General features: G+C 42.2%; 1 protein-coding gene across 1 annotated transcript in view; it reads left to right on the top strand.

Annotated features, from left to right (window-relative positions):
* The first annotated feature begins 112 nt into the window (after positions 1-112).
* The window catches only part of RAPGEF6 (Rap guanine nucleotide exchange factor (GEF) 6), a 98,555-nt gene continuing 74,285 nt past the window's right edge, over positions 113-24,382 (top strand). The window contains exon 1 of the mRNA XM_010191491.1: positions 113-181. Within this exon, the coding sequence (XP_010189793.1) occupies positions 113-181 (69 nt within the window). The remainder of the gene's footprint in view (positions 182-24,382) is intronic.

Raw genomic sequence — 24,382 nt, 5'->3', positions numbered from 1 at the left:
GGGCAGTAGGCTCGGCTGATCGCGTTGTTGTTGTGTTCCGTGTTTCCTGGAGGCATCGCCCCCCGCCAGCGATTTCTGAGGAGTTACGGACCGGGAGGAGCAGTGGTGTAGAATGAGCTCTCCTGTGGACCCCAAGATTAAACAGGCTCTGCGGAAGAAACCATCAGAGAGGACTCCGGAGGTAAGGGGGCTGCTGCTCCTTCCCCTACGGGTGTTTTTATTTTACTTTGTTTTTTTTCCCCTCTGCGTAAATCTGTTTTCTGACAGTCTCTCTGCTCGGTGTGTGATATTTGCGTGCTGCACATGACCAGGCTGGTGCTCGCAAACTTCTGTGTAGAGTTTGGTTATTTATTGATTTCTACTTTTTGAAGTTGGACCTCTCGAGACTAGCAGTGTTTTAAACATCCAGTAACGCGCTGGGTGTAGGCATAAGGCGCTTTATGAATTACTTCGGGCAGGCTGTAGGAAGAGGAAGAAGAGGTAGATCACTGAAAAGTAGAATGCATATTTCACTGATGCAAAACTTCTGGGAAAAGTTAGTGAGCTGAAAGACTTTGCTTACCTGTACAGGGATGCAGATTTAAACAAAACCAAACTAATTATACTTTGCAGACTTCATAAGGAGATGTTTCTCCAGTGAGTGGGAGTGTAGAAATGTGTGAGGCTGGTTAGCTACAATAAAACACATTTTCCAATTAACTGCCTTCTCTGTCCCTTCCCCAAAAGCTAGTCTGTAATCAGCCATGTATTTTTTGGAGTAGTAATGTTATGGAGCATTAATTTAGTAATGAAATATGTTTGATAGCATTTACATTTCACCTGAAAGGCTGATTGGAGTTTGTTTGCTTACCCTGGCCTTTTTTATTTGTTTCCTTTACTGTGATTTTTTTTTTAATGTGTTCAAGAACTAGTGGTATGACATGATATACTCTTGAGTTTGTCCCTGTGAGACTGGGAAACATCTGTTCTCCCTTGATACTTCGTGGAGAGCTGAATGTCCTGCCTAGTCTTCCTTATAAGTTAATTATCTGAAGGCTGCTCAGGGAGAGCTGCTGCAGAGTGCGCCCTAGCAGGACAGAGACCACGGTTCCCCTTCGAATCAGTCCCGTGAGTGAGTGAAGTACATGTGTTCAGCCCCAATGTTTACTTGCCTTGGGGGATATCTGATACATTCCTCCCTGTGTCTCCGCTCCCTAAATTAATGATGAGGCAGTCTCTGTGAAAGAGCTGTCTGTGTTCTTTCTGGTTTTGTATTCTTTATCACCCCCCTCTTGCTTCAGACCTTTCTTTCTTCAGCTGTACTCTTCAGTTAGCAAAATTCCTTTGCTAGTGTGGTTTGCAGTGTTGGGCAACTGGGTTCATCACAGAAGTGTCATTCATGGGCTAGCATACCGTACTGGCTCGTCATGGGTTTGATTTTGGGGAGCAGGTAATCTGGCCTGGCCTGAAACATCTGCCCACTGCTGCTTCTTGCAGCACCAATGTCTCACAGCTGTTACAGCTTTTTGTTTGTGTGTGGGTTTTTTCCTGTTTTTTCTTTTTTTAAGGTGTCCCCAGTTTCCTCCCTCTCCAGCAGCTGTGATGAAATTCTTTAGGATTGTCAACTTGTTTTGGCTAAAATTGCCTTAAAATAAATATTTTGCTTAACCTTGTAGTGTTAAACTGTCAGATATCATGATGTCCAACTGCACTGGACCATGCTTGTGTATTCATTTGGATCTGTGCAGTTTCCCATTGAGACTGACATGAGGGTTGTGAGCAGGTTTGAATTTGCCAAGGTATCTCAGTTGTGGGGAAAAAAAAATCATCTAATCTTTGGTAATCTAACTAATAGCACCTCTAAATGATTTAAAAAAAATCTTAATTCCCTTGTTAATCTGGCCCTTTTTTGGCAGTCATTTAGAGACGCTGCACAGTGAGACTATTTGTTATTAAAGTTAAGCGTGTACTTAAAACTTGGCAGGACTGGGGGCTTTTTGTTGCCTGTTCCTGAGTGGATAATTACAGTCAAATCGCTTTTGTTTTCTTGGGGTACTCTTGTTTATATACATCTAGAAACTATCCCGATTTCCAGAAAAGCACTCCCCTGTCTCAGTAGCACAGTCCCCTTTCTGGATCTGTACTACCTGTTCAGACACAAAGTGAAAAGTCTGACTTCCTCGGTGTGGCCACGCTCTGCTGGATTTCCCAAGCTCAGAGATGTGATGTGGGATGCAGGGTGAGGAGGGAACCAGAGGAAACAATTGTAATGTAATTTTTAATTTTTATTTTTTAAAAATCACGCTAAGCATCCTGACTTCTGAACTTTCTTCTGTGGGCAGCAAGACTTAGGTCAGGGAAGTCGAAACCTGCTTAGTGCAGCTGTTAGGGTCAGGCTGCAGTTTCGGGTGTCCCTGCGCTGGCTGTGCGAGCTGGTGACTCCTATCTTGAAGTATCCAGTTGTGCACAGACAAAAAGTGTGGCTTTGTTTCTCACCTCCTACTCATAGAAAGGTATCATCAGCTCCTCCCACGTTAAATCAACTGCATGGAGCTGCTCATGCACTTTGACTGAATTTTTATGCAGGAAAACCCCCCAAATTCCCTAAACCATGGTTGGTATTTGATGATGAGCCAAAGCTGCTTGAGCACACGAGTTTCAATCGCCTTCAGTCCATTTCTGCCCTCCTCTCTATTTCTGATGCTGCAGTTTATATGAGTAGTTTACCTGGGTATTACAAATTACAGGGTTGGGGCTGCAGTGATTAGTGGCATGGTCGGGTGCTGCATAACTATCATCTGTACAGCAGTCTCTGGAAAAGTACAGATAAATAATCCACTTGTCAAATCTTGCATGTGAGTGGTGTGATAATCCATACTATTTTGACTTTTAGGACTTTTTTGTGACAAAATGTTTTAATTTTTAAGATCTAAGGAATATTTTAATAATTTATTTATTTTGGGGGAATTATCTCGATGGCTTGTTCCAGTAAATTTTTAATTCTTGATGCTACAAATATTTTTGTTTGGAAAAATCTCTGTTAGAGCAAGTTTTCAGTGTTGTGGTAACATTCCAATGTTTGCTAATTGTTAAAGTGTATAAGTTATGCATATTAGACATGTACACACTTGATTTTTTTTCCCTGTTGCTGTTGCTCAGATTGTTCATGTGTTATAATCTTTAATGTATTTGGCGGCGGGGGGGGATTATTTTGATGAACTAGAGATGGGAGCTAACATTTAACGCTGTGTACATTTTTGTGTAATTGCTGTTCTGTTACTCCATTTATAAACTTACTTTGGTACTACCCAAGTCTGAGAAATCTTTGAAGTTTTTTCTTTCTTCCCTCTGCCCTGATCTGTCGCAAAATTGGACAGAAACGTGATGCAAGCAGGCCTTTCTTGTAGAAAGCCTTTAAAAATACTTGCTCGTGGACTGCTACCGGTGTCTGTGACAGATGTAGGATGTGAGTCCCACTTCTGTATAACTTCAGGTTTTCTGGTTCTGTAGATTGACTGTGACTGATGACACTGTATCTAAATCTGTGCGTCTCTCAGGTTCAGCCTGGAAGTGCAGAATTTGTGAGGGTTCTGTCGGATGTTAGTTTGATTATCCCAACAAATCATCTCGGGCACTGTCTTGTCAGATTGAGGAAACCTTTGCAGGAATTGGACACTAAATCACTTAAAAAAACCCAACCACCACCAAAGCAAACACCTATATTTAAACTATAGGATTTCATACTCTTGTTTATTATTTAAATATCTGAATTTATCTTCCAGCAATATGCTGATGTCTGTCTGGTGTTAAATGTGCCGGTATTTGTACACGTTGATCCTCCAGTTCTTGCAGGTTGGGAATATGGGATTTATGTACTTCTGTGCAGTGTTTTAGCTTTGTCTTGCACATCATCCTGCCTGTCTGGGGAGTCACAGTTGGGGATGTTAAATTAGTAATTTGGAAATATTTTAATAGAAGGAAATTGTTTGTTCCAAGCAGCAGGAGGGAAGGATGAAAGTTTATGCCACCGTGTATTCTCTCCCAGTAAAGGTTTAATTTTTTGAGGCCCAGCATTCCTTATCAGACCCATACAAAGGCTGTGATGTTAGTCTTTTGGGGAGTGGTTTAATGCCTGCCCCAGATAAGGTCTCAGTGGCTGACAGGGCAAAGCTGCAAATGGTTATGCTCCTTTTTCTTTTACCTTCCTCTCCCCCGTAAGCACGCTCTCTTCCATTTTTAATGGCTCCTTTTCCCAGCATAGTCTCCTTCTAGGTCTTCATGACTTTGTTCTAGACAGCGTTTCCTTTCTGTCGTTCAGAAAGCTTTGCCTTTATTGGACTTCAAAGAGTTTATTTTTATACTCTGAGCTCTTCTATTTTCCTAACTTTGTCTTGTTTCAGTAGTTCTTGATTAATGTTAATTCAACTTTATTTGGCAATACCAACTCCTTCTTCTCTTCCTGTTCCCTTTCTATTAATACAGTGGAAGGAGAAAAAAAACCTAATTTGCACAATTGTGTCCTAACAGGGTCTGCTATTTGGAGTGTGTATATGATGTTTCTTGACGGCTTATATACAGAGAAATAGATCTGCATGAATCTAAATCATGCACAAATAGTACATTGATGGGCATTATAAAATGGCTGTAATAAATAAAAGAAATTATTGCTGACAGCATAACAAAGGCACTCTTGTACTGTAGCACAGCTGAGCCAAACAGAGGAGAACATCTGCTTCTTGTTTCCAGAAATAGCTGGTATTTTGAAGTGGGTTTTTTCATCCTTTTAATAATTTTCTGTAAACTCAGGAGGTGAAACGGGGGATTAGCCTTTGTTAAAATCTATTGTTTCTGTAGTTCGCAGTGAGCATTTAGCAGTGTTAATGTAACAACGGTGGTGTTTTTGGATAACCGTTTAACGTAATCAGAACTGTAGAATCACTACAAAAATCTAGATGCCTGCAATTATCTTAAAGCCGAAAAGAGATTTGTATCAAATGAAGCTGCAGATGCTGGTTTGTATTTAATCAAAATTCCTTACTGTTTGTATGCGGGCCTCCAAAACTTTTTTTTGGAAAGAGAAGTGATGGAAACCTGAGTCCTGCTGTGATTTTCTACTACCTGACCTCTGCCTCATGTTTTGATTCCCATCTTTTTGTTAATGCTATATTATTCTATAGCTGATGCTTTCCAAGACTTTGTCGTGTGAGTGACAGTTCTGGAGCTCAAACTGACCAGCGGTAAAACACTTGAGATTATCCTGCAGCTCTGTGCTTCAGCATCTTTGCCAGGGAGCCTCCCCAGACGGGATATCAAAGGTGAAGGGACCAGTTCTGTGCGACTTCAGTCCCTTACTGCAGAGACGTGGTTCCATCTTTGGATGTGACTGTGCTTGGAGGAGTTGGAGGAGACCTTTCGAGCTGGTGTATTGGTTATCACTGGGTGATAACCGCAGTGACTGCAAACGCGGACCGACGTGCCTGCAGTTTACCACTACTAAATTCTTGTCTGGGTCGTTGCGTACCTTATGCAGACTGCCTTGTGGTACTCATACGACAACAATTTTTACTTACAAGGTTGCGTGTTCTTGTAACTGTAATAAAATGATGAATATTCTATAAGCTGTTCTGTGAAGGCAACAGATACAGGTTTTTTTCATTCTGTATGACTGAAAAATCAAATGCAGGAAAATCAGGTGTTTTATCAGCAAAAACGTGAGGTAACTGCAGCTTTAGGGAACGACTTGAGAGTGCACGTGCCCCTGTCCTGTGCACTGCCTTGTTGACACCATATTCTATCGGTGTCTTTCTGAGACTAGAAAAGACCTGGAATTGGGAGGTTTTCTTAAATATTAGTCTCTTAAAATAAAATGTGTTGTAAAGCTCTTTTCTTTTAATAGCCATCTAGCGAAATTAAAGTTCAGAATACAAGTGCCTGAGGAGTGACACAATGGGTATCATATTGGTGGCTGACAGCTCTTAAGATTGAGTCTTATTCACAAGCAGAACATAGTTTCTGCGTTTATGAAGCAGGTCCTGAAATTCTTTATTACATTTAATGAAACAGTAATAAACCTTCTCTTTTCCTCCTGTGCTTCCCTGCCACATAGCTTTCAGTTGAAGGCAAAACAAAACCACATTTTTTTTCCAAGCTGCTCATTAAATTAGTTTGTTTAAGCTCATGATAAATACAGTGTTGACAATCCTGGAGGACTGTCCAGCCAGCCTCGGATCTTTGGGAGAGCTGCATCTCTTCGGCTGCCAGCCTGGTGAGTTAGGAAGCTATTAGTGCTTATGTTTTCCTCTATTTTGTCTTGCTTTGGGTGGGTAGTTGTCTCTTACTACTCTGTTTCTTAATACAGTGTAGTATCACTAGTCTTCATCTGAATTAGACCTGTGGTTTTCCTGTAATAAAAAAGTCAAGCATACAAACTCCTGTACTACCTCAGTAAAATGCTTCTTGATAATTCATTTTCATAAAGTTTGTGTTTGCACCTTGTTTCCTGAGGTGGTTGAGAATTATGTTCTTCAATAGGCACGTCTCAGCCTTTTATTCCAAAGATTCAGAGAGATCCCAATCGATGCATGCTTGCTGGTAATCGGTCAGTCTGACTCAACATCCCTGGGAAACCAGTGCAGGTAAAATGTGGTGTCCTCCTCCCTGAGACTGGGCAGGGTCAAATCTCAGTTCTGGGTAATTAGAATTAACCTCCTTTTGCAGTATTAATCTGTGGGTGATTGTAGGATTGACTTGGAATTCACAAAGTGTAAAATCAGTGGTGTTTGGTTATTTTACTACAGTTGTTCCCATTGCCATGTGGACACAGCTCTGCGCTTGTGACGTACAGTCAACGTGCCTGTTTCTTGGCCAGAAGTACTCAACAACCTGGCATATGTTTCAGTACCCAAATAATTCAGATTATCAGTAGTTGGAGCCTTAAGTACAACACTTTCTGAAGCTGAAATTAATCCTAAATTAGTTGCACTTAAAAAATAAAATCCATCTGTTGTTTCAAATGAACCAAAATACAATATTGGAGCATTTACCAGGTTTTTAACCAAATGTTAATATATGTAAATATTCAGCTGTAAGTGTTTCAATGTCTGTCTTAAGAGGGGTTTTTTTGTTTGTTTTTGAACAGTATTTTGAGCTTGTTTTCGTTGTGCTTTCAGCAGCAAGACTGAATGTGTTGCTCATATTAGTCTGTTGATTATTTATGTCTCAGAGACATGAATAATGTTGAGCCTTGGACAAGGTGCTGCGTTCACGGAGGAGGGCTTCTGGTTTGGCTGCTCTGCAGCTGTTGTGTGTCTGGAATACCTACAAGGAAACTTTGCTAGTGGTTCGCAGGAATAAAGATTTTTTTCAGCTTTCTTAACAGTTAAGGCCTGTTGACTGCAGTCAAATATAGATTCATGGTTCCAACCAACTAAATCAGCTTTTAGCATACTGTTTTTACTCTGACTACATATACTGGTCTTACTGAAGTGGCACTGACAATCAGTTTTTTCTTAAGTTTAGAGTCTGTCTAACAAAGTTTCCTTGTTCAAAAACAAATGGATATTAAACAAGGAGAGAAAATGTTATGGATGTTGCTGAGTGGTTGAATTTTGTGTTTCTACAGTATTAACCTGCATTGTGGGGAAGGATGTTGAATACTGTCCTGGAAAGGAAAATTCAGGCAGGAGTGAAAAGAGTAAAGAAATGCCAAAGAAAGTAAACTTGTAATAAAGACTGAGAAAAGTAAATTAGACTGAACATTTGTTATTCATCACCAGTGCCAGTAACCTGGGAACATGCTTACACTTCTTTCATCTAACAGCTGTGGCTTTGTGGTTTCTGCTCTCCCTGGCAGCTGAGGTCCAAGCAAGACTTCCATGGTTCAATTTCAGTAGATACCAGTGCTTACGTCATTACGATGTAAAGTAATCAGCTTTACTCCTGTGAGTGTCCCAGTGATTGTCCTGGTGTGATGTGCTAGAACTGATGATGCTCACGCTGGTTTCTGAAGCATCCCCCTTAAATATGGGTCTGTGAAGGGTTGTTGGGACTGCGCTGCTGCCGCTTTCCCCAGCGTGGACAGAGCCCTAGGTTTTCGTTTGCAGTGACCACCTGAACCTACTTCTCTGAACCAACCATCACAGGTCGCTGGTCTGAATCTGAAGGTTTTAACCCTTACCTGTGGTGACACCGCACTGTGGAGTATCTTTACTTCTTTGGCCTTGTACGAGTAGAAGTGTACAGATGTTGCTTCTGTGAAGAGTGATGCTTTTTGGTTTTGTGTACAGAATCAGAAGGTTTATTACAAATTACCTGTCCTGGCCCTTTCCTCCTACCTGTCTCACTCAGCTCTGTAGCCAGCCAGAACCAGCTATGTTTGGTGCTTCCTTTTAGATTCCCAACTGATGCTCTTGGGTCATGACTAATGCAAATTCCTTCATGTAGTGTAAAGCCTGCTATACAGAATGTGGATTTATTAAAGAGAAGGTCAAATTACAGTGCTCCAATCACTGGACAATGGCTCGTGTATTCTCATTGTTTGCAGAGAGTTCAGGGTTTATGTTTAGTGAGTCACTAAGTTACGCATGACAAGGTGAAAAGCCCTTCCACCGTCCTTGTTTGTCTACTGGATGTAATTTCCAATTCCGATTCATTAAAATGAAGCGGTGAGTAGGAATGTGAGTCTGTTATGGGATACAAGTGAATGGATCTCTTCAAGCATTGTCTTGACCTTTTGAAAGGCATAGAGTCTCAAAGTGCTAGTCCAGCTTCCCTGACGAAAGGAGTGTGCAGTTAGGTCTAGCTAAGATGGAGCTACAAGTCTGAGCCTTGGGGTGCTTGAGGAATATTAAGGGAACTGATGAGCACAGTTGTGTGCTGCCTGGTCTCGTGGCTTCGAGTGCTTTTTGTGTCTAAAACTGTGTGGAATGGGGGAATCTGAACATCACGATCAAGTGTAATGAACATACGGTATCTCTTACATACGACAGACTCTGTAGTTACACAGAAAAGTCGGAGGCTATTGCCTAATCTGACTTGCTCCTGCTTGTTTGGATTAATTTGAAAGAAGTAGGGCCACAACAAAAGAGGTAACAAAACATTTTGGCTTTGTAATTAGTGTGCTAGTGTCACTCACTTTCTAGGACTGTTCTTTGTCTGCATGCGTGTATGTATGGGCATCTACTGCACACCTTATGTATATGATTTTTAGGTGGTAGGGGTTTTTTGTTTTGGTTTGGGTTTTTTTCAGTTTTTTGTTTTGGTTTGTTTTTTGAAGATACCTATAAAATAAAGATTTTAAAGGAGATTATATTGTAAGACACTTTTATGTGGATGACTCTTGTATGGGAGGGAAAAAGACAATCGTGGTCTGCCCGATGATCGATCAGAGGATACCGGTGGGACCTCTGCTCCCAGATCTGGGGAGGAACTTCCCCTAGTCAGTGATGGCAAGTGGCGATGTCTTCCCTCTCCTTCTCTCTGGAAGAACAGTCCTCAGTCTGGAAGAAGTGCTCTTGAGTATTTTGTGTCGTGCTTTAATGTGTCCGGAGTCTGATATGTGCAGGAACAGCTTTGTCTGAAACCCCTGTTGCCAGGTGTGGTTTCATCTCTCTTCATTGCTTTTTTCGTTTTGTTTTAAGCTTCTCATTCTGTTATAATCCCAATACAGAGAGATAACTCTACCTCTGATTTCATTAGCATTGTGCCTGTTGACTCAGTGCTGGTTGTTGGTTACAGGAATTTGAGGATTTGGTGTGGGTGCAGGTAAGAATCTTTAATCAAACATCTCTGGAATACATCAAGTTCCTCGTCTTCCTGTGAAATTATTCTCGGAGCACAAAGTCTTTTCCAGGTCTCTCGCCCTTTACTCCTTTTTCCTTTACCTCAGTTCAGAAAGTGCAACCAGAAGGTTTGGTGTAGCAGCCTGATTTCTGGCAAGGGTTAGTTGTATTTGGAGGAGGATTTGGTCACCAGTGCTGCTGCCCGTGAGGCACAGCGTGCAAGAAGCTCTCAGCACCTCATGCCTTTGCTCTGTCTCAACAGGAGCCCCCAGGAAGGGCTCCCACACCATGACTTGCCTTGGCAGGGGCTTCTGATGGCCGGTGGGGGGCCTGTTCACTTGGGCTGGTCTTTCTGGTGGCCTCTGCTTTGACGGCTGCGACAACACTGTCGTGTATCTGCCTTCAGATGCCTCAGTGTGCAGCTCCTTGCTCTGTACAGAAAGCTTTTGGTGGGGGGGGGCTAGTGGGATATTCTGAAAGGGATGTGCATCCTTCCCGATCTTTTAATTTATTTTTTGTTTCAAGGAGCTGGCTTTGGAAGATGCAGTCAGTGGTTCCAGGGTTTTCTGGCCTGATGATACAGTTGTCAACAAGGTTTTATCTGGGAGGCTATTGTAAAACAGAAACTCACTGTTTTTGCTGTGTGGTTGTCAGCATGCTAGAAGCTTACACAGATAGTGTTTATAGTCTTTTTCAAGCTGTTGGTCAAAGTAACTATCACTAAAGAACAGAGATCACAGCAGCTTGCTTGGTGGTAATCTTCACAGTAAATGCAGGATTTAGGGCTCAACGGATGTGATTTTGCAGACCAGGTCATATGTTACTGATCTAATATTTCGAGGCCTAGTTCTCTAAACTGCGATGATAAGGTGATGGTAAATGTAGCTGGTAGGAAAACATGCCTTCTATTTTCTGAACATTGCTGTTACAAAAGAGTCTTTATGCCGCAGAACAGCTGGGAGGATCTTGCACGCCAGCGAGAGGCCGCAGTCGTCATCAGGCAGCACGTAGTGGAGTGGCCCCAGTGCCTCCGTGTTTGTACTCCAGTCTGCTAAGGTCAGGCTGATGGCCAGGTAATGCAGTACCTGTAGCTTTCCAGTATCAAGCTCTCTTTGGGCCTTTTCAGAAGATAATACAGCTTCTGCTTCATGCAAACCTTAAACCCTGTTAAAGCAGCAAGTGAAGTTAGAGTGAATCGGGGTGGCTGTTTCCCAGTGATCTTCCAGGCAGCGTGTGAAGTGTTACTGCTCTAAGGTTACTTTTCCTATCCTTACTTCCAATTACTGTTCCTGAAAAACTGGTTTTTCATTTGAATGGCAGCTATGACAGCTCTGAGATTGAAACCAGAAATTATGATGGAGCCCTGGAATCCTTTATTGGAACTTACTTCCTTTCACTGTATACCTCTCCCCGCGCAGTGGGGTCATGCACTTAGTTTCAGCTGCAGAGCGATAATTGAACTAAAAGTTTTCACTGATGAATTAAAATCTAAATACGTAAATTTTTTTTCTTCTAAAAAACTGTTGTCATTTCTGTTGTATTATCTGAGTTTAAACAGTGAATCAGGAGCTTCTTGTGTAGTAAGGGTGTGTTTTAGAAAACTGTTAATGTGAGCTAAAAGGCAAGCCCAGTGCCTTGTTACTGACCTTGCAATAGGAAGTCCTTGGGGATTTTAGAATAGGGCGAGAAAAGGGTGTGGAAGGAGGTGGGAGAGAGCTGCAAGTACACTTGGCATTCAGAAAAGTTGCCAAATGGAAGAAAAAGACATTTATTTTCTGCTTTTGTTCTCCAGAACTGCAAAGGGCGGAGGGCAAGCAGTCAAGACATGTAGGTGTTAAATTCCTCATAGAAACAGCATTAAGTCAGCAAAATACTGTACTGAATAAAAAGAATCATAACAAATTTAATAAGTTTTGGAAAGAAAATATCTTCAAGTAGTATACCAGAACTTACTTTGTATAAGCTTTACGGATGAATTCTTTTAATGTTTATGTTGACAAAATTGATTCTTGCATCACTTTGTAAAAGGAGAACTGGGCAGTTACAGCAAAAATAAGAAAATAATACTCAGCCTTAACAGCCGTGCTGCTTCTAAGGAGGGAAGCCAAGTATCTTCAAGCGGTTGCCTGAGCATCCCCAACATGCTGCTGCCGTTTGTCTGATAACCCCTGCGTGCAACTGTGCTGCTGCTCCTGTCGCGAGAGCTCCTGTCGTCTCCGTGTGGAAACGAGCTTCTTGGCATTAGAAGGTGTTTTGTGGTGATCTTGACAATGGCAAGGCAGCTGCACCCTTGGAGGGCCATGCACACTTCCAGTTTGCAGGGTTTCTCCCCGCTCCCCCACACATGTGCAAATACTAGTTTTCATTGAGAAGTGTACTGGCGAACAGATCTATGAAGGATGTCCAGACCTCTGGTGTCCTTTCTTGTAAGATGCCTGCTGTTGCCATAAAATAACTTTGCTCATGCAAGTATTGCCAGGCTGTTTCTAAAACTAGGAGGTCTTCTTGTTCCAGTGGCCTCAGGCTTAAAATATAGAGGGTTTTCCTTTGTTTGGTGAAACTATGATACACCCTTCTTCATCTTTTGATGATTTCAATACAGTATTTTGGAAATACCCATAGTTCAGGGAAGCACACACAAATTATTTAGCATTCTGCATCTGGTTTCTCTAGGTTCCTTAGCTCTGCTAATTACTGGTTATCTTTTAGCATGTTAAGAGAATCTAGCAAATTCTTGCCGAGTAGAATAAGAGTAACTGCCTTAAGGGATTCTCCCTTTGTAATCTTTTTGTGCCTGATTAAAGCATTGACCAAAGACTGGTTAATAATGGGCCTCAAATGTTGATCCTTTTGGTCTGGAGGGAAAGGATTCTTGTGGTGTGGTGTTCCAGGCATGTACAGTTTGGCCTTTTGGCCAAATATGAACTCCTACAAAGAGAGAGTGCCAGAGCTGTTGTCATGTTTTTCGCCTTGACAATTTGCATTTGAAAGAGCTGGAGAGTGAGGTCTGCCTTTGTAAATTGTATTGTGTATTTAGTGCTTAAAGGCGGTGGGATTACTTCTGTTGCTGCATCTTGATTCTGGGAGGATTTTTATGCTCTTGTCACAAAGGGTTGCCAGTGGCCACTCAATATTGTGGGTTATCTGGGAAGGATATACAACTTAAATCTGATTTACTTTACCCTTCGTTCTCAGGGTTCTGTTTGATTGTCCAGCCTCCAGTAGGCTGTGTTGGTTTGGTTAAGTAGAAGTGGTCTTTCCAACTGTTGCAGAAGGAGTTTCTCTTCCTGTTTCCCATGCGAAGTAGGAAGGAAACCGGCAGTCCTATGTTAGACTACTGACCAGATACATTTGTTGCTTCCATTTGTGTTGGATGGTAAGGCCTCCTTCAGCAAACTCTTCTATAGGTGCCATCATATGTGTCTTACAAAATGCTTGGCGGAATATGTGCTGGCTCTTCCTAACTGGTGAGCAGTCTTAGTACAGAAACTAAGGGGCACAGTCCAGCTGGTGTGACCAGCAGGAAAGTTCTCTTAGCTTGCGTGTCTGTGCTAGCCTTCCGTGGCAGCCTGGCTGCTGCACGCTCGTGGGTGGAGTGCGCAGCTCAAGAGAGGAACTTCGTTTTGATTTGTTTTGTTTTGTTTTCCCCCATATGCATTAGCTAAAAGAACAGAGTTATGGAGTATAGCGGACCTATAGGTAACAGATGCTGCATAACCAGAGTTGATCACAACCATATTTTTAAGAAAAGCTGAGAATTTCCTTTGCATTTAGTTTAGATCTTTCAAATCCAGCAAATCTGGCTACGTAGAATTCAGAGGTCACGGAGTTCAGTATTAGTAGTGTGAAGTTGATTTTTCCCAAGCTCTAGTCATTTTTTTAAATGTATTCTTATCTGAAATAATGACATAGCTCTTGCAGTTGTGAATGCTCATGTAATAAAGCGAGAAGCTTTAGAGAACAGGTTTTCCACTCCTCCTGACGCTTGTACAGAGTGCATCTGGTAAGTGGTGCAGACACCAGCTGCTTGAGCGGGAGGCAAATGCACTCTAAATGCACTTTCTTTTCAAGAAAATGCACAGCAGAGATGTCTTAATTTTCAGTATTATTGTGTAAAACGTCTGAACTGCAATACCGAATCCTTCCGTTTCTGTGGGGGGTGAGTGTATGTTCTTCGTGTTGTAGTCGCAAGCATGACTGTCCAGAGATCGTGGTGGTGGTGTGATCTTTTATTGCGGCATTCTGCTGCTGGGTCCAGGCTTTGCCTTTCATCACCCTGTACGAATCTTCTCCTTTCATGTGAGCTGATGAGTCAAAAGTCTGAGTCTGAAATTAATGCATTGCGTTGCTGCTTACAAACCTAACTTTGATACTCAGATTAAGTTTAGTGTTAGGTTTGGGGTTTGGTTATCTTCAGTGAATCATGGTAGTCTTCCTCTCTGAAATCCAAAGTCATCTTTTTAGATGAAACTCTGATTTGTTTAAAAGCAAGTTTGTTATATCTCCATAGAGGCTGTGGTTGAATAAAACTGGAAGAGTGAGGTGTTGGAGGAATCTTGGTGTGTTGCACTACAAATTACTGTCAATCACGGTTTCATAGGAATGAGAAAGTTGAGATTGGCTTGTTCTGGGTTGGTATAAAGATAATTATAGCCTCTAAAGTTTTTGGTCTCTAAGGATGGAGTCGCTGGTTGGAGTAGAAGAGGTTTCCAGATCATCTTGCATACTCCAACCCCGCCGACGTAGCCCGTGTCTCGCATGTGGTCAGTACCTGTTTGATTTAGCACGGAGGTGGGGAAGGCAGTGGCTCTGCATCTCGTCTGTAATTCTGTGGGTGTTAGTCATGGGGTGTGCGCTCTGGGCAGCTGGGTGCCTGGCGGGTCGGCTGCAGGGTTTGGAGCTGGAGATGCCTGAGTAACAATATTATCTCACAGTTAATTCGGTTCCTGACAGTACACTCGTCTGTTGTTCCTCCTAATGTTGAAGCTGTTAATTTTCGTGATTAGAATTACTCCTTTTGTAACCTTATGCATAAATGATCCGTTTTAATTACTAGGGGAGTGCACAGGTATCTGTACCTCTTATGCTTATGTTGATGTGATTTCAAACTTGAAACCTGTTAACTTAGACATATGAATATGCGTACATAGAATATAACTCTGTAGTTTGATTCCATAGGTTTCTTTATGGTTTATGGTACAGGTATTGTTGAGAAATACAAAAGTAGATCTTACAGCAGTGGCAGTGACAAGTTTCTGAAGTTTTGCTGCGATGGTTTGCATCCAAATGTAGCAATAGAGGCAATCTGTAATATTTTTACAGGCAAAGATGCCAAGAGCTACTGATGACGCTTTTCTGTTTGGTGAGGGATATCTGTATATTTACCAATACGTGGATGCACACGTGCACAGGCCTGTTAGCATCTCTCTGCATGTGAGAGGATATCGCAGTAGTTGTGGCAGCAGCACAATTTAGCTCTGACAGTCTGCATTGATAGGGATATAGACTACTGTAAACTACAGCGACTGTCCTGGATTGTATTTGGTAGTGCTTGGGTAGCCTCATACCAGGACGCAGGAGGAATTAGCAGTTAAACCTATTACTGTTGTCTTCTGCAGGAATTTCTTAGTTTGTAATGGCTTTATTATGGGAAAAAACAGCTGGAGCTTGATTTTTCTTTTTTTCCTCCAGGGGTTTTATTGAAAAAGGTTGTAGGAGAGCTTTGCTCTTGTGTGATATTTTGTTTTCCAATTCTAATCTTTGCATTTTCATGTTTGTTTGTTTGTTTTTTTCTAATGCGCTGGTGCATTGTCATCAATGTCGAATGAAAACACAGAATGTTTTAGTTGGAAGCAGTGTGGTGACTGTTGTATTTTACTGATGCACCAAAGCATTTTTGAGACAGTTTGCAGAGCTACATTCTTCTCCGTTACCTAGATACTGAGTAGGTGACTTAAGTTAAATATTGGTAAGAGATGTCATTTTGTCTTCACCAGTATTTATTAAGCAGGGCTTCATTTCCAGACAGACGTGATCTTTGCTTGCTTCAGTTCACAAAGAAATACAGAATTATATACTGCAAAATCATAAATGGGCCGTTGTAAAAAACAGTGTCCTTATCCATTTGTATATAAATCTGACTATTAATATGGTGGAAACAATCTGCAGTGAAGCGTTGTTATTCTGTCTGTTAGTTTTCTTTGCCTGAGATACCTGTTGAACAGGAGCTGTAGTTATGAGACCTTGATCATAACATTCACTGGCTGCAAAGGAACATTGGGCAAAGAATGACGAAAACGAGTGAGGAAAATCCTTACACTGGAGTGTGTTGCTGTGGTAAATGCAAAACAGCAGCCGCTTAGTGCTTATTTGCAGGAAGGAGGCAGTAATGGTTTTTAGAAGAGCACATCTTCCTGCCTCTGTATGTGTATCTTATTATTCGCTAGATATCTGCCTATTTATCTGCCTGCCTTTCTTGTCGCCGTATGTAGCTCACTGTTCTTGCCATGCCTGGGGACCAGTTTGTATTTGGGCATTACCTCTGCATCCTGCAGCACTGATCCTGGAGCCAATCTTTGAGAGCTGGAGCTTGTTTCGATTTTACAGGGTTGTGTTTCTGTAAAAAAGGAAAAGAAAAAAAGGACTTTGAATCTCCTTTAGTAGCTCGTGGAGCTCTAGTCCAAGAGGGAAGACAGAGAACAAGAACTAGAGCATTTTCTACAGCAAGATCAAAGTTGTGTACAGGTAACAAACTCAAGTGTTCTGTGCGACAGACTTGCATACAGACAGACTCCCGAGCTGTCATTACCGATAAGCATGGCATTGACCTTTGGATTTCATCCTCCACCTCCTTTCTCCTCATCCCCAGGTTTCTGTACCAAATTTCTTATTAAATAAGAATCTGCCTTTTTTTTTCTTTGCATTTCAGTGTTCTGACCTTTCCTACTAAGTTTCCTTTTTTTATCTTAAAAGGTAATTTCAGATGTTGGTACTTCCTTGGCTGCTCCTTTTAAAAGAGCAGGGAGTTTCTTTGTGAATCAGGCAAGCGGATGATTTTGGAGTTAGGACAAAAATGGTTTAACCAAAACGTTGCCATTTTTTGAATGCTTGCCCTCTGGAAGGGAGGTTGTGAATTTTGACAAGTAGTCAGCTGCTAGGCCAGCAGTGTTGATTGCCTGGAAGCCTGAATTTGCCCATTTTGCTTGTTGTTTTTTGGGCAACTTTTCAAGAGCTTGGGTAAGGAGGTTGCTTTTATGGACTTTGATCTTTTGCTGAGAAGTGTTTGGTATAAAATCCTGCCCTTTGATAGATGTAAGCATTGACATTAATTTTGGCTATTCTGAGCTGCTCATCCTGTTGAACTCTAGGAGCTCACTGTTTTCAAGGCAGCTTGCTTTTGATTTTTTTTTTTATTATCGGTGTATAAGTCTGAAAGATATTTTAAGACTAAGTAATGAGTGTCTGGGAACTTTCTGGTAATGTTTTGCTTGAAGATACTTTTTCATAGCTGTACTGTTGTTCTGAACCATGATAAGGGCTGAACCGTGCTTCAGATATTCAAAACTCTCCGTAAGCTGCTCGCTTTGAAGCAATGACATCTGATGTTCCTGTCTCTCCAGTTCAGGGCCCTTGGTATTTCACTCTGCAAAATCAGCTTTTCCAAAGGAAGTTTTTTCTTTTCTCTGGCGAATCAGGGTTCCTGAAATGCTGACTCGGTGTGGTGAAACAGCAGTAAAAATAATATAACTTCCCCTCCCTCATTCCTTTTAAATGTTGTTGTTTTTTCTTTTTCTACCAAAGTCTTATATCAACATAGTGCAGGGTTCTTAGGTGGAAGGTGTTTATCTGTGTGTGGTGTGGGGAGCTATTGGTGAGTAGACAAATTTTTTTATTTTCATGTAGAAATACTTTGCTTTTTTATTTGCAGAAGCAGTCTACTTGAATGGAGGTACTTTCAGGCTGTAGATTAACTCTAATAGTAGGTCTAGGGCCTCTGTTCTTAAACAAGTTCTGGCTTTTTCAGCTGTTATCGAGGTGACTACTTCTCCTAGCAGTGGAGTGTAATTCTGAAGTCTGTGCCTGTAGCTCTCTGTGCATGTTATAAGGAAATAACATGTAAGGAAACAGTATTAGCCCCATGTTACTTTTGCAGGAAATAAAAAAAGATAAAAATCCAAGCATGCGAATGTTACTTCTGATGGTCTGCAAAAACAAAAGCCAGATTTTAGTTTCCTGTTTGTGGCTATACTGTTATTAACTGGTGCTGTCAATTGCAATTGCTTCCTGGATTTACAAAAGAGTGAAATGAAGTCCCTTTTTACCTCTTTCTCCGATATAAAGATACTAGAATAACTAGACCGACATTTCCTCATTTGGGAAAAAACAGTATCTGACACCTGTGTGGGTAAATGTAAAGTTCAGAGTTCAGACAGGAGTCCTGTAACGTGGTGGTAATGTGGTCCGTAGCTGTTCGATGGGCATGTGCACCAGGAGGTTGTGGACAAAGTGAGGCTGCAGTCTGAAGAAACATAATTCTCGGTCTTTTGACGCCGTTCAGCAGATAAAGTGTAGTGATCCTGTGTTACAGAGTCATAGTAATGAATTATGATTTTTAGCAAGGTCCTAGGAAAACACAGCATGGCTCAAAATGTCTCTGGAGAGTAGACTGGCAATTGAGACTGGAAAACTGTCACCTGTTACCATAGACAGAAAACTTCTTAATGGAATATATGCTGGTTTTTTGTGAATAATGAGGTATGGCTCTGAAGTGGCTGAACCAGTTTATTTTATACAAATGTTACTAGGTGCAGTCTTGGGCAGCGATTTAAGATCATGCAGGAGTTTGCTGCTGGTGTGTTTTATGAGGAGGACTTCATTGGGCTTTTTGAACTGGTGACATTTCTCACATGACGTGATGACGCTTCATTCCTTATGAGTGCTACTTAAACTACGGCATTCCCTGCAAGATATTTTTTAAAGTATTTTGAGAACATTTTCATTTATCTGACTGATTAATCCATCCTTTCTGCTCCCTAATAGTGCCTCAATGCTTGTATTATTATTTTTTTAATTAATGGCCTCCAGCTAAATAGGAGGATACATATAAGGGAGTTGTTGCTCTAAGTAGAGTCCTGTGCTGATGTCCTTTTGCACCACTTGCACTTTTATGGAAGTGAAAAGTTTATGCCACTGAAGAGGGAGAGTGAAGAATTAAGATGGAGGAGTTGCTTCCTGGTTCATCTCATCGTCTTCCTTGTAGTCAAGAGACCGTATGCTCTGCTACACACATTTAGATGTAGTGGACCGCTCCTCCTGCAGGCTCGAGGGGTAGCTGCCGGTGTGTGTCGTCTGCCTTCAGGGGCCTAGGGTGGGCTCCTTCAGCCAGCGTCACAAAGGCTGGTGAATTTGCTATGTAGATATGCGAATATGTAAAATGTGTTTTAGAGAACTTAGGCATGTTTCTGTATTTTTATTTCTGGTGTTACATTATCAGGAAAGAATTCGGGAGTACTATTTTTACAATTGGCCTTAAACAGAATAAAGGAAACGGCGCGGATTCCAGCCTTCGATGAAGCAACAGGAAGGGAAGCAATGAAAACCATAAACCGTGCTGAGTAACATTTCCTCTCTTCTGCTACACCCCCCTAAGGGTGACAAAGTCTTTATTGAGCCTGACAGGACTCCTAATAAAAGATGCATTCAATCTGCATGAGGAGCCTGCTGAATCACTGTGAAGCACGTAATGGCAGCAGGCTGGAGGAAAACCGCCTATTTACAGCTTACACAACCTGCTCCCCGTGCTCCAAGCATTACTTCTCTTTGCTTTACTGAAATCTAGACACTTGAAATAACAAATTTAATACAGAGAAATTCAGCCAGTGTCCAAGAGCATGTTAAAATCCTTGTTGATACCAAGCGAGTGCTTGATCCTGCTCAAGTTTGTTTCCAGCCCTGTTTCCTGCTTGGTTCTTTCTGATCAAAGCATGGAAGAGAAAGCAGCAGCTCTCTGGAACAAACAGGGAGGCTGCGGCAGCTTTCAACCATGCAGCTTCCCTCCCTGGAAGATTTCATTCCTGATGGTCTTTCTGAATGTCAGTGGAGTTTGGGAAGCTGTTACCATATGGTTTAGCTGTTGTTTCAAAGGCAGAAATGCGTGTCTGTTTCTTTTAAAGTATATTATCTGTAATGCAGCTGGATCTCTTAACAGACTTTTAGAAGATACCAACATTTCTGTTTTCTCTGAAGCATATAAAATATGCATTCTGGCAACTGTCTTGTCTTACCTCGGAAAAAGCACGGGTGCAAAATCCCATCAGGCATCCTTTGTGCTTCCATAAGAAGCGGGTTCTTGTATGTGAACCAGGCAATCCTGGGTGGCTTGGCAGCCTGCGTGGGTTGGGTGTGGGGAGCCTCGACTGAGCCAAGCATATGTTCTTGCAACAGGCATTTAATATGTTTGGGGTGGAATTGAGAGACAGGTTTTGCGTAGCTCTTTGGGACAGGTTTGCATGTGAGAGCAATCTGTCTGGAACTTGCTGACACAGCTGTTTCTGATGTGCGGCTTTGAAGTGCTGGTACTGCTGTGCAAGTTCCTGCTCTTTTCTCATTCCCTGTGCAAAACTCTGGACTGACAGAGTAATACCTGCTCGGCTGTGGGGAGACTGCTCATTCATTGTTCAGTGTGGCTCTATAGGGCATCTCTGGAGTCCAAGCCCGTCGGGATCCAGGATCTGGAAGGGGCCTCCTGGATCACTGAGTCCCAGCTGCGCTGCAGCGAGCAGTTGTCCAAGGTTGGTGTGGGGTGGCCGTGGCTGTCTGGGGCCTGCGCTGGCTCTCCCCTTTCACACGACACAAAGCACATAGTGTACCAGGCAGCACTCCAGGGAGTCTGTGGGGATGTATGGTTTCCTCAGCTTCCCTGATACCTCGGTGCAGTCACTGAGGATGGCTCTTTTTGATTTATCAGAATTTGCAACCGCGAGGTCACTTTGGAACAATTTATTTTCCTTCAAACAGATTTCCTGCTTCATGTTTTAAAATAATCCTGTGTTACTGGAACACCTGGCTGGGGTCACATCAAGTAAAGCATCAGGTTTTCATGTTATGTTTATCAAGAGCACAGTTGCTCTTGGTGCAGTCATTTCATCCTCATCCCAGAGCATCACACTGCTTTTGCCCACTTTTAACACTGCAGGGGAATTTGTCTTGGACCTTGCTGCAGACCTGGTGCATATGAACGTGGGGCACGTGAATTACGGTTGTACCGGTTGGATTTGTTGTTGGTTGTTTGGAAAACTTTGTATTCAGAACTCCATACTCGAGACAACCCTTGTTTCATTGGATCCCTAATTCCATGCTTTGGAAAGTTGTTCCCTGGATTAAAGATTGAGAGAGAAAAGGGTGAAGCAGAAGGAAACAGTACAAACTCGTAAACTTTGCTCATCAGCTTAGGTGACAGAGAGGAAGGGATAAACTCCTTACTGAAGCTGGACATAAAATTGTTAAAAGTTAACTCAAATAAACTTCAAAGACAGCTGTCTTTAGCCTTAGGACACTAGTAATCTGTGCTTAAGTTTTCTGGATTAATAAAAGGGTACCTAGGCCCTTGTACTGCTTGGTGTGCTGCTGAAGTCGAGGTGGCTGTAGGGGGAGAGGGTTGATTCCAGCAGCTCTTGGTGCTTCAGCGCTGTGGGACTTGTTTGGAAGCGTCCAGATCTTGGTCGTATTTTTAAAAAGTTGCTGATAATGAAACTAAGGATGGTCACCACTTCCCCGGCAGTTTGGAGGTTTGGTTATAGTCTCATGGGGACTCTTTTGGGTGGCTTTTCATTTATGTATTTATTTTAAAAATTTACATCTTGGCAGCCAAGAAATTAATATGTCACCATCCTCATTAAAATTGAGAGTAGCAAATTACTTTCAAATAAAAGTGTTCTGGGGTAAATGGGTGATGGCAGCAGTTACCTGGTTTGCTTTCGTGTGATGAGTTCTCAGTTGACGCTACTGACGCTGCTTTTATTTTCCCTTATTCTACAGTTGTGGCATCTCATGGTAATTATGTGAGTTAGCATCTGGCTGGGAAAACGAGAAGTGGTTTAGTTACTCGAGTGGCTCACTCCATAGTATATTGGGACGAGGATGTTACCATAAAAGAAAGCGAATATGTCTAACATTGTGTTGTTACTAAAATCTCTGTGTTTTTATACCGCCTTTGGTTTAGGAGGTGGTGAAGCTTTTTGTCGGAAGAACGTGTGTGTTGGGGATGATAAAAGCTGGTGCTGGATGGAGCTGGGGACTGCTGGCGTATCTGTGCTGGGCTGCACTTTCCTTGTGGCCGGGTTTGGGGATAGCGGTGCCATCCGCAGAGCAACCTCTTGATTTCTGTGCTTCGGCTTAAACACGCCGTTGCACACAGTGTGTCCTTTCATGTGAAGGATGCGAAGAAACAGATGTCCTCTGCTCTTTAGGTGTAGCAGCTGAGAACACCTCTGCTTGTGAACTTGGTGCCGTAAGAACTGGAGGTAAAGAAAATAAGCAATCCCAGGCAGATTTGTGCAGGATCACTGTGTTCACAGTGCTCACGTCTTGTCTCTCTCTCATTTAGAAAAATTCCTTCTGAGCAAGATGAACAGCTCCTTTCCTCCACTCTGCCCTGTTCCCCTCCTTCCCTTGGCTCACTGGAGCTGCAGTTTTAGCTGAGTCGGATAGAAAATGTGAGTTAATGTCTCCTTAAATAACCTAGGCGAGGTAGTTTTCTGTCAAAGATTGAAGAATGTGTGTGGGCATAGCGTCTGAAGGTAGATACTGTGCTTTAGTCGCAGGTATATTTTTAGTTTTCATCAGCTGATGAAAAACTCTGAAGATAAAGATTACAAAATAAGATCATTTTCACCTTGGTCCTTGGTTTAGAGCATGTGGAGCAATTCTTTGTCATCAGTTACTGTGTTTTGGTTGGGTTTTGTCAGAAAGAAGTAAAGACATTACAGGGAAGGGTATGGAAAGGGTGTGTAATTTCTCAGCAAATACTTTGCGTTCTGCTCATGTGATGCTGATTGTTGCCCTTTGGCATCGTCCTTTTATAGCCCTTTCTTTTCATAGTCAGTATCTGTGAAAATTATCTCTACCCTTTGTACTGTGGTGGTGCATTTGTCTGCTCTTTATAACTGCTGTGGCAACATAAACCCAGTTTTAGAAATAACAGCTTCTAATTCTATTTTCAGTTTTATAAAGCTTGGATTAGATAAATAAATGCTTTCCTCTCTGTTTGAGGATTTTTTGGGTGCGTGGCACCGCCTGCCTGGCTGTACGGCCACAGCCCCCACCCGTCATTGGCCCCCCACTGCATCCAGATGTGGCCAGGTGAAATTATGTTCCTTGCTTGCAAAAAAATATAAACCGAGCCTCTCAATGTGGTCTCTCAAACATAATTTCAGTGCTATTATAAGCATTTATTCTTAAACGAGATGAGACTAATGGAGGAAACTTCACAAAGTGTGATTGATGTGAAGTTTTCCTGTTGCCAGGAAAAACTGGGCTAGGCTAGCTGCACTCGATCTCCCGTGTTAGGCTTTGAAGTGGTATGTGAGGGAGAGGAGGAATTTCACCTGGCTGGCTGTAAATAATCTATTTACACAAACAAAAAAAGCATTATTTCAGCAAGACGTGTAAAACACTTTGGATTGGTACATTCAGTGCAGCAGAGGAAAGAGGCAGCCCGCAGACCTTCCCAGGAGCTGTGATGGCCGAGTTAGCTCTTCTGCTCAGTGGTACCTGGCAAAATCACCTGCTTGGCTTAATTAGCAGAGGTGATTGCTTTAAAAGTCAGTCATTTTTAGCGGAGAGCATTACAGATCCCCATTTTAAAATGCCTGCAGAAGCTGATGCGTGAGTAGCTTGTTGAAATGTCACCTGGCTGGGTAATGAGCAAGATGATGTTTCTCATTTCATTTATCAACTTTAAAGCCGTAGTAGTGGCCAGTGCAAGTTAAATGCCTTCTGCTGTGGTGAGGTAATAGGGAGCTTTGCCCTCCCTCTTCTGTGCTGCGCTCTGGCTTGGCTGTCCTCCCTGCTTCTGCACATCTCAGCAGCTGAAGTGCGAGCTGAGGGATGCTTTCCATGTGTGAATCCCTTTAAGCAAATGTTTATCTCCTTAATTTACCAACTGCTGATTGATCAAGCTCCTAAATAAGCATGGCAGGTCGGTGCAGTAGTCCTGTTCGGTCAGTCAGGCTGCAGGTGGAGAGCAGGAGTCAGCCCATGCCGAATTAACTGCTACGGGGCTCTGCTCTGTGGAGTTGCAGGAAATAATTCTCAAGTAAGGATGTGGTCATTTTTCATATGTACACCTTAAAAGCTTTGTGATTAAACATGAACGTACGCTTCTATTCTGCTTACAGTTTTCTGTAACTCATGTCAACTACAGTTTTCTGTAACTCGTGTCAACTGCTAATCTGAAACATATTTGGAAGACATTCTCTTATATCTTAGTCTCAATTATGTATAAAAATATTGAGCAATGTAGGGAAGCATATATATAAACATATACATGCAGTGGGTTATGAACACTGAGAAACCTCTCTCTAATTATAACACCCCTACTAACTCCCTGTGGCTGCCTGCTAGCC

Source organism: Mesitornis unicolor, unplaced genomic scaffold (assembly GCF_000695765.1).
Source record: "Mesitornis unicolor isolate BGI_N332 unplaced genomic scaffold, ASM69576v1 scaffold26419, whole genome shotgun sequence".
NCBI classification, from domain to species: domain Eukaryota; kingdom Metazoa; phylum Chordata; class Aves; order Mesitornithiformes; family Mesitornithidae; genus Mesitornis; species Mesitornis unicolor.
This window is presented reverse-complemented; position numbering and strand designations above follow the sequence as displayed.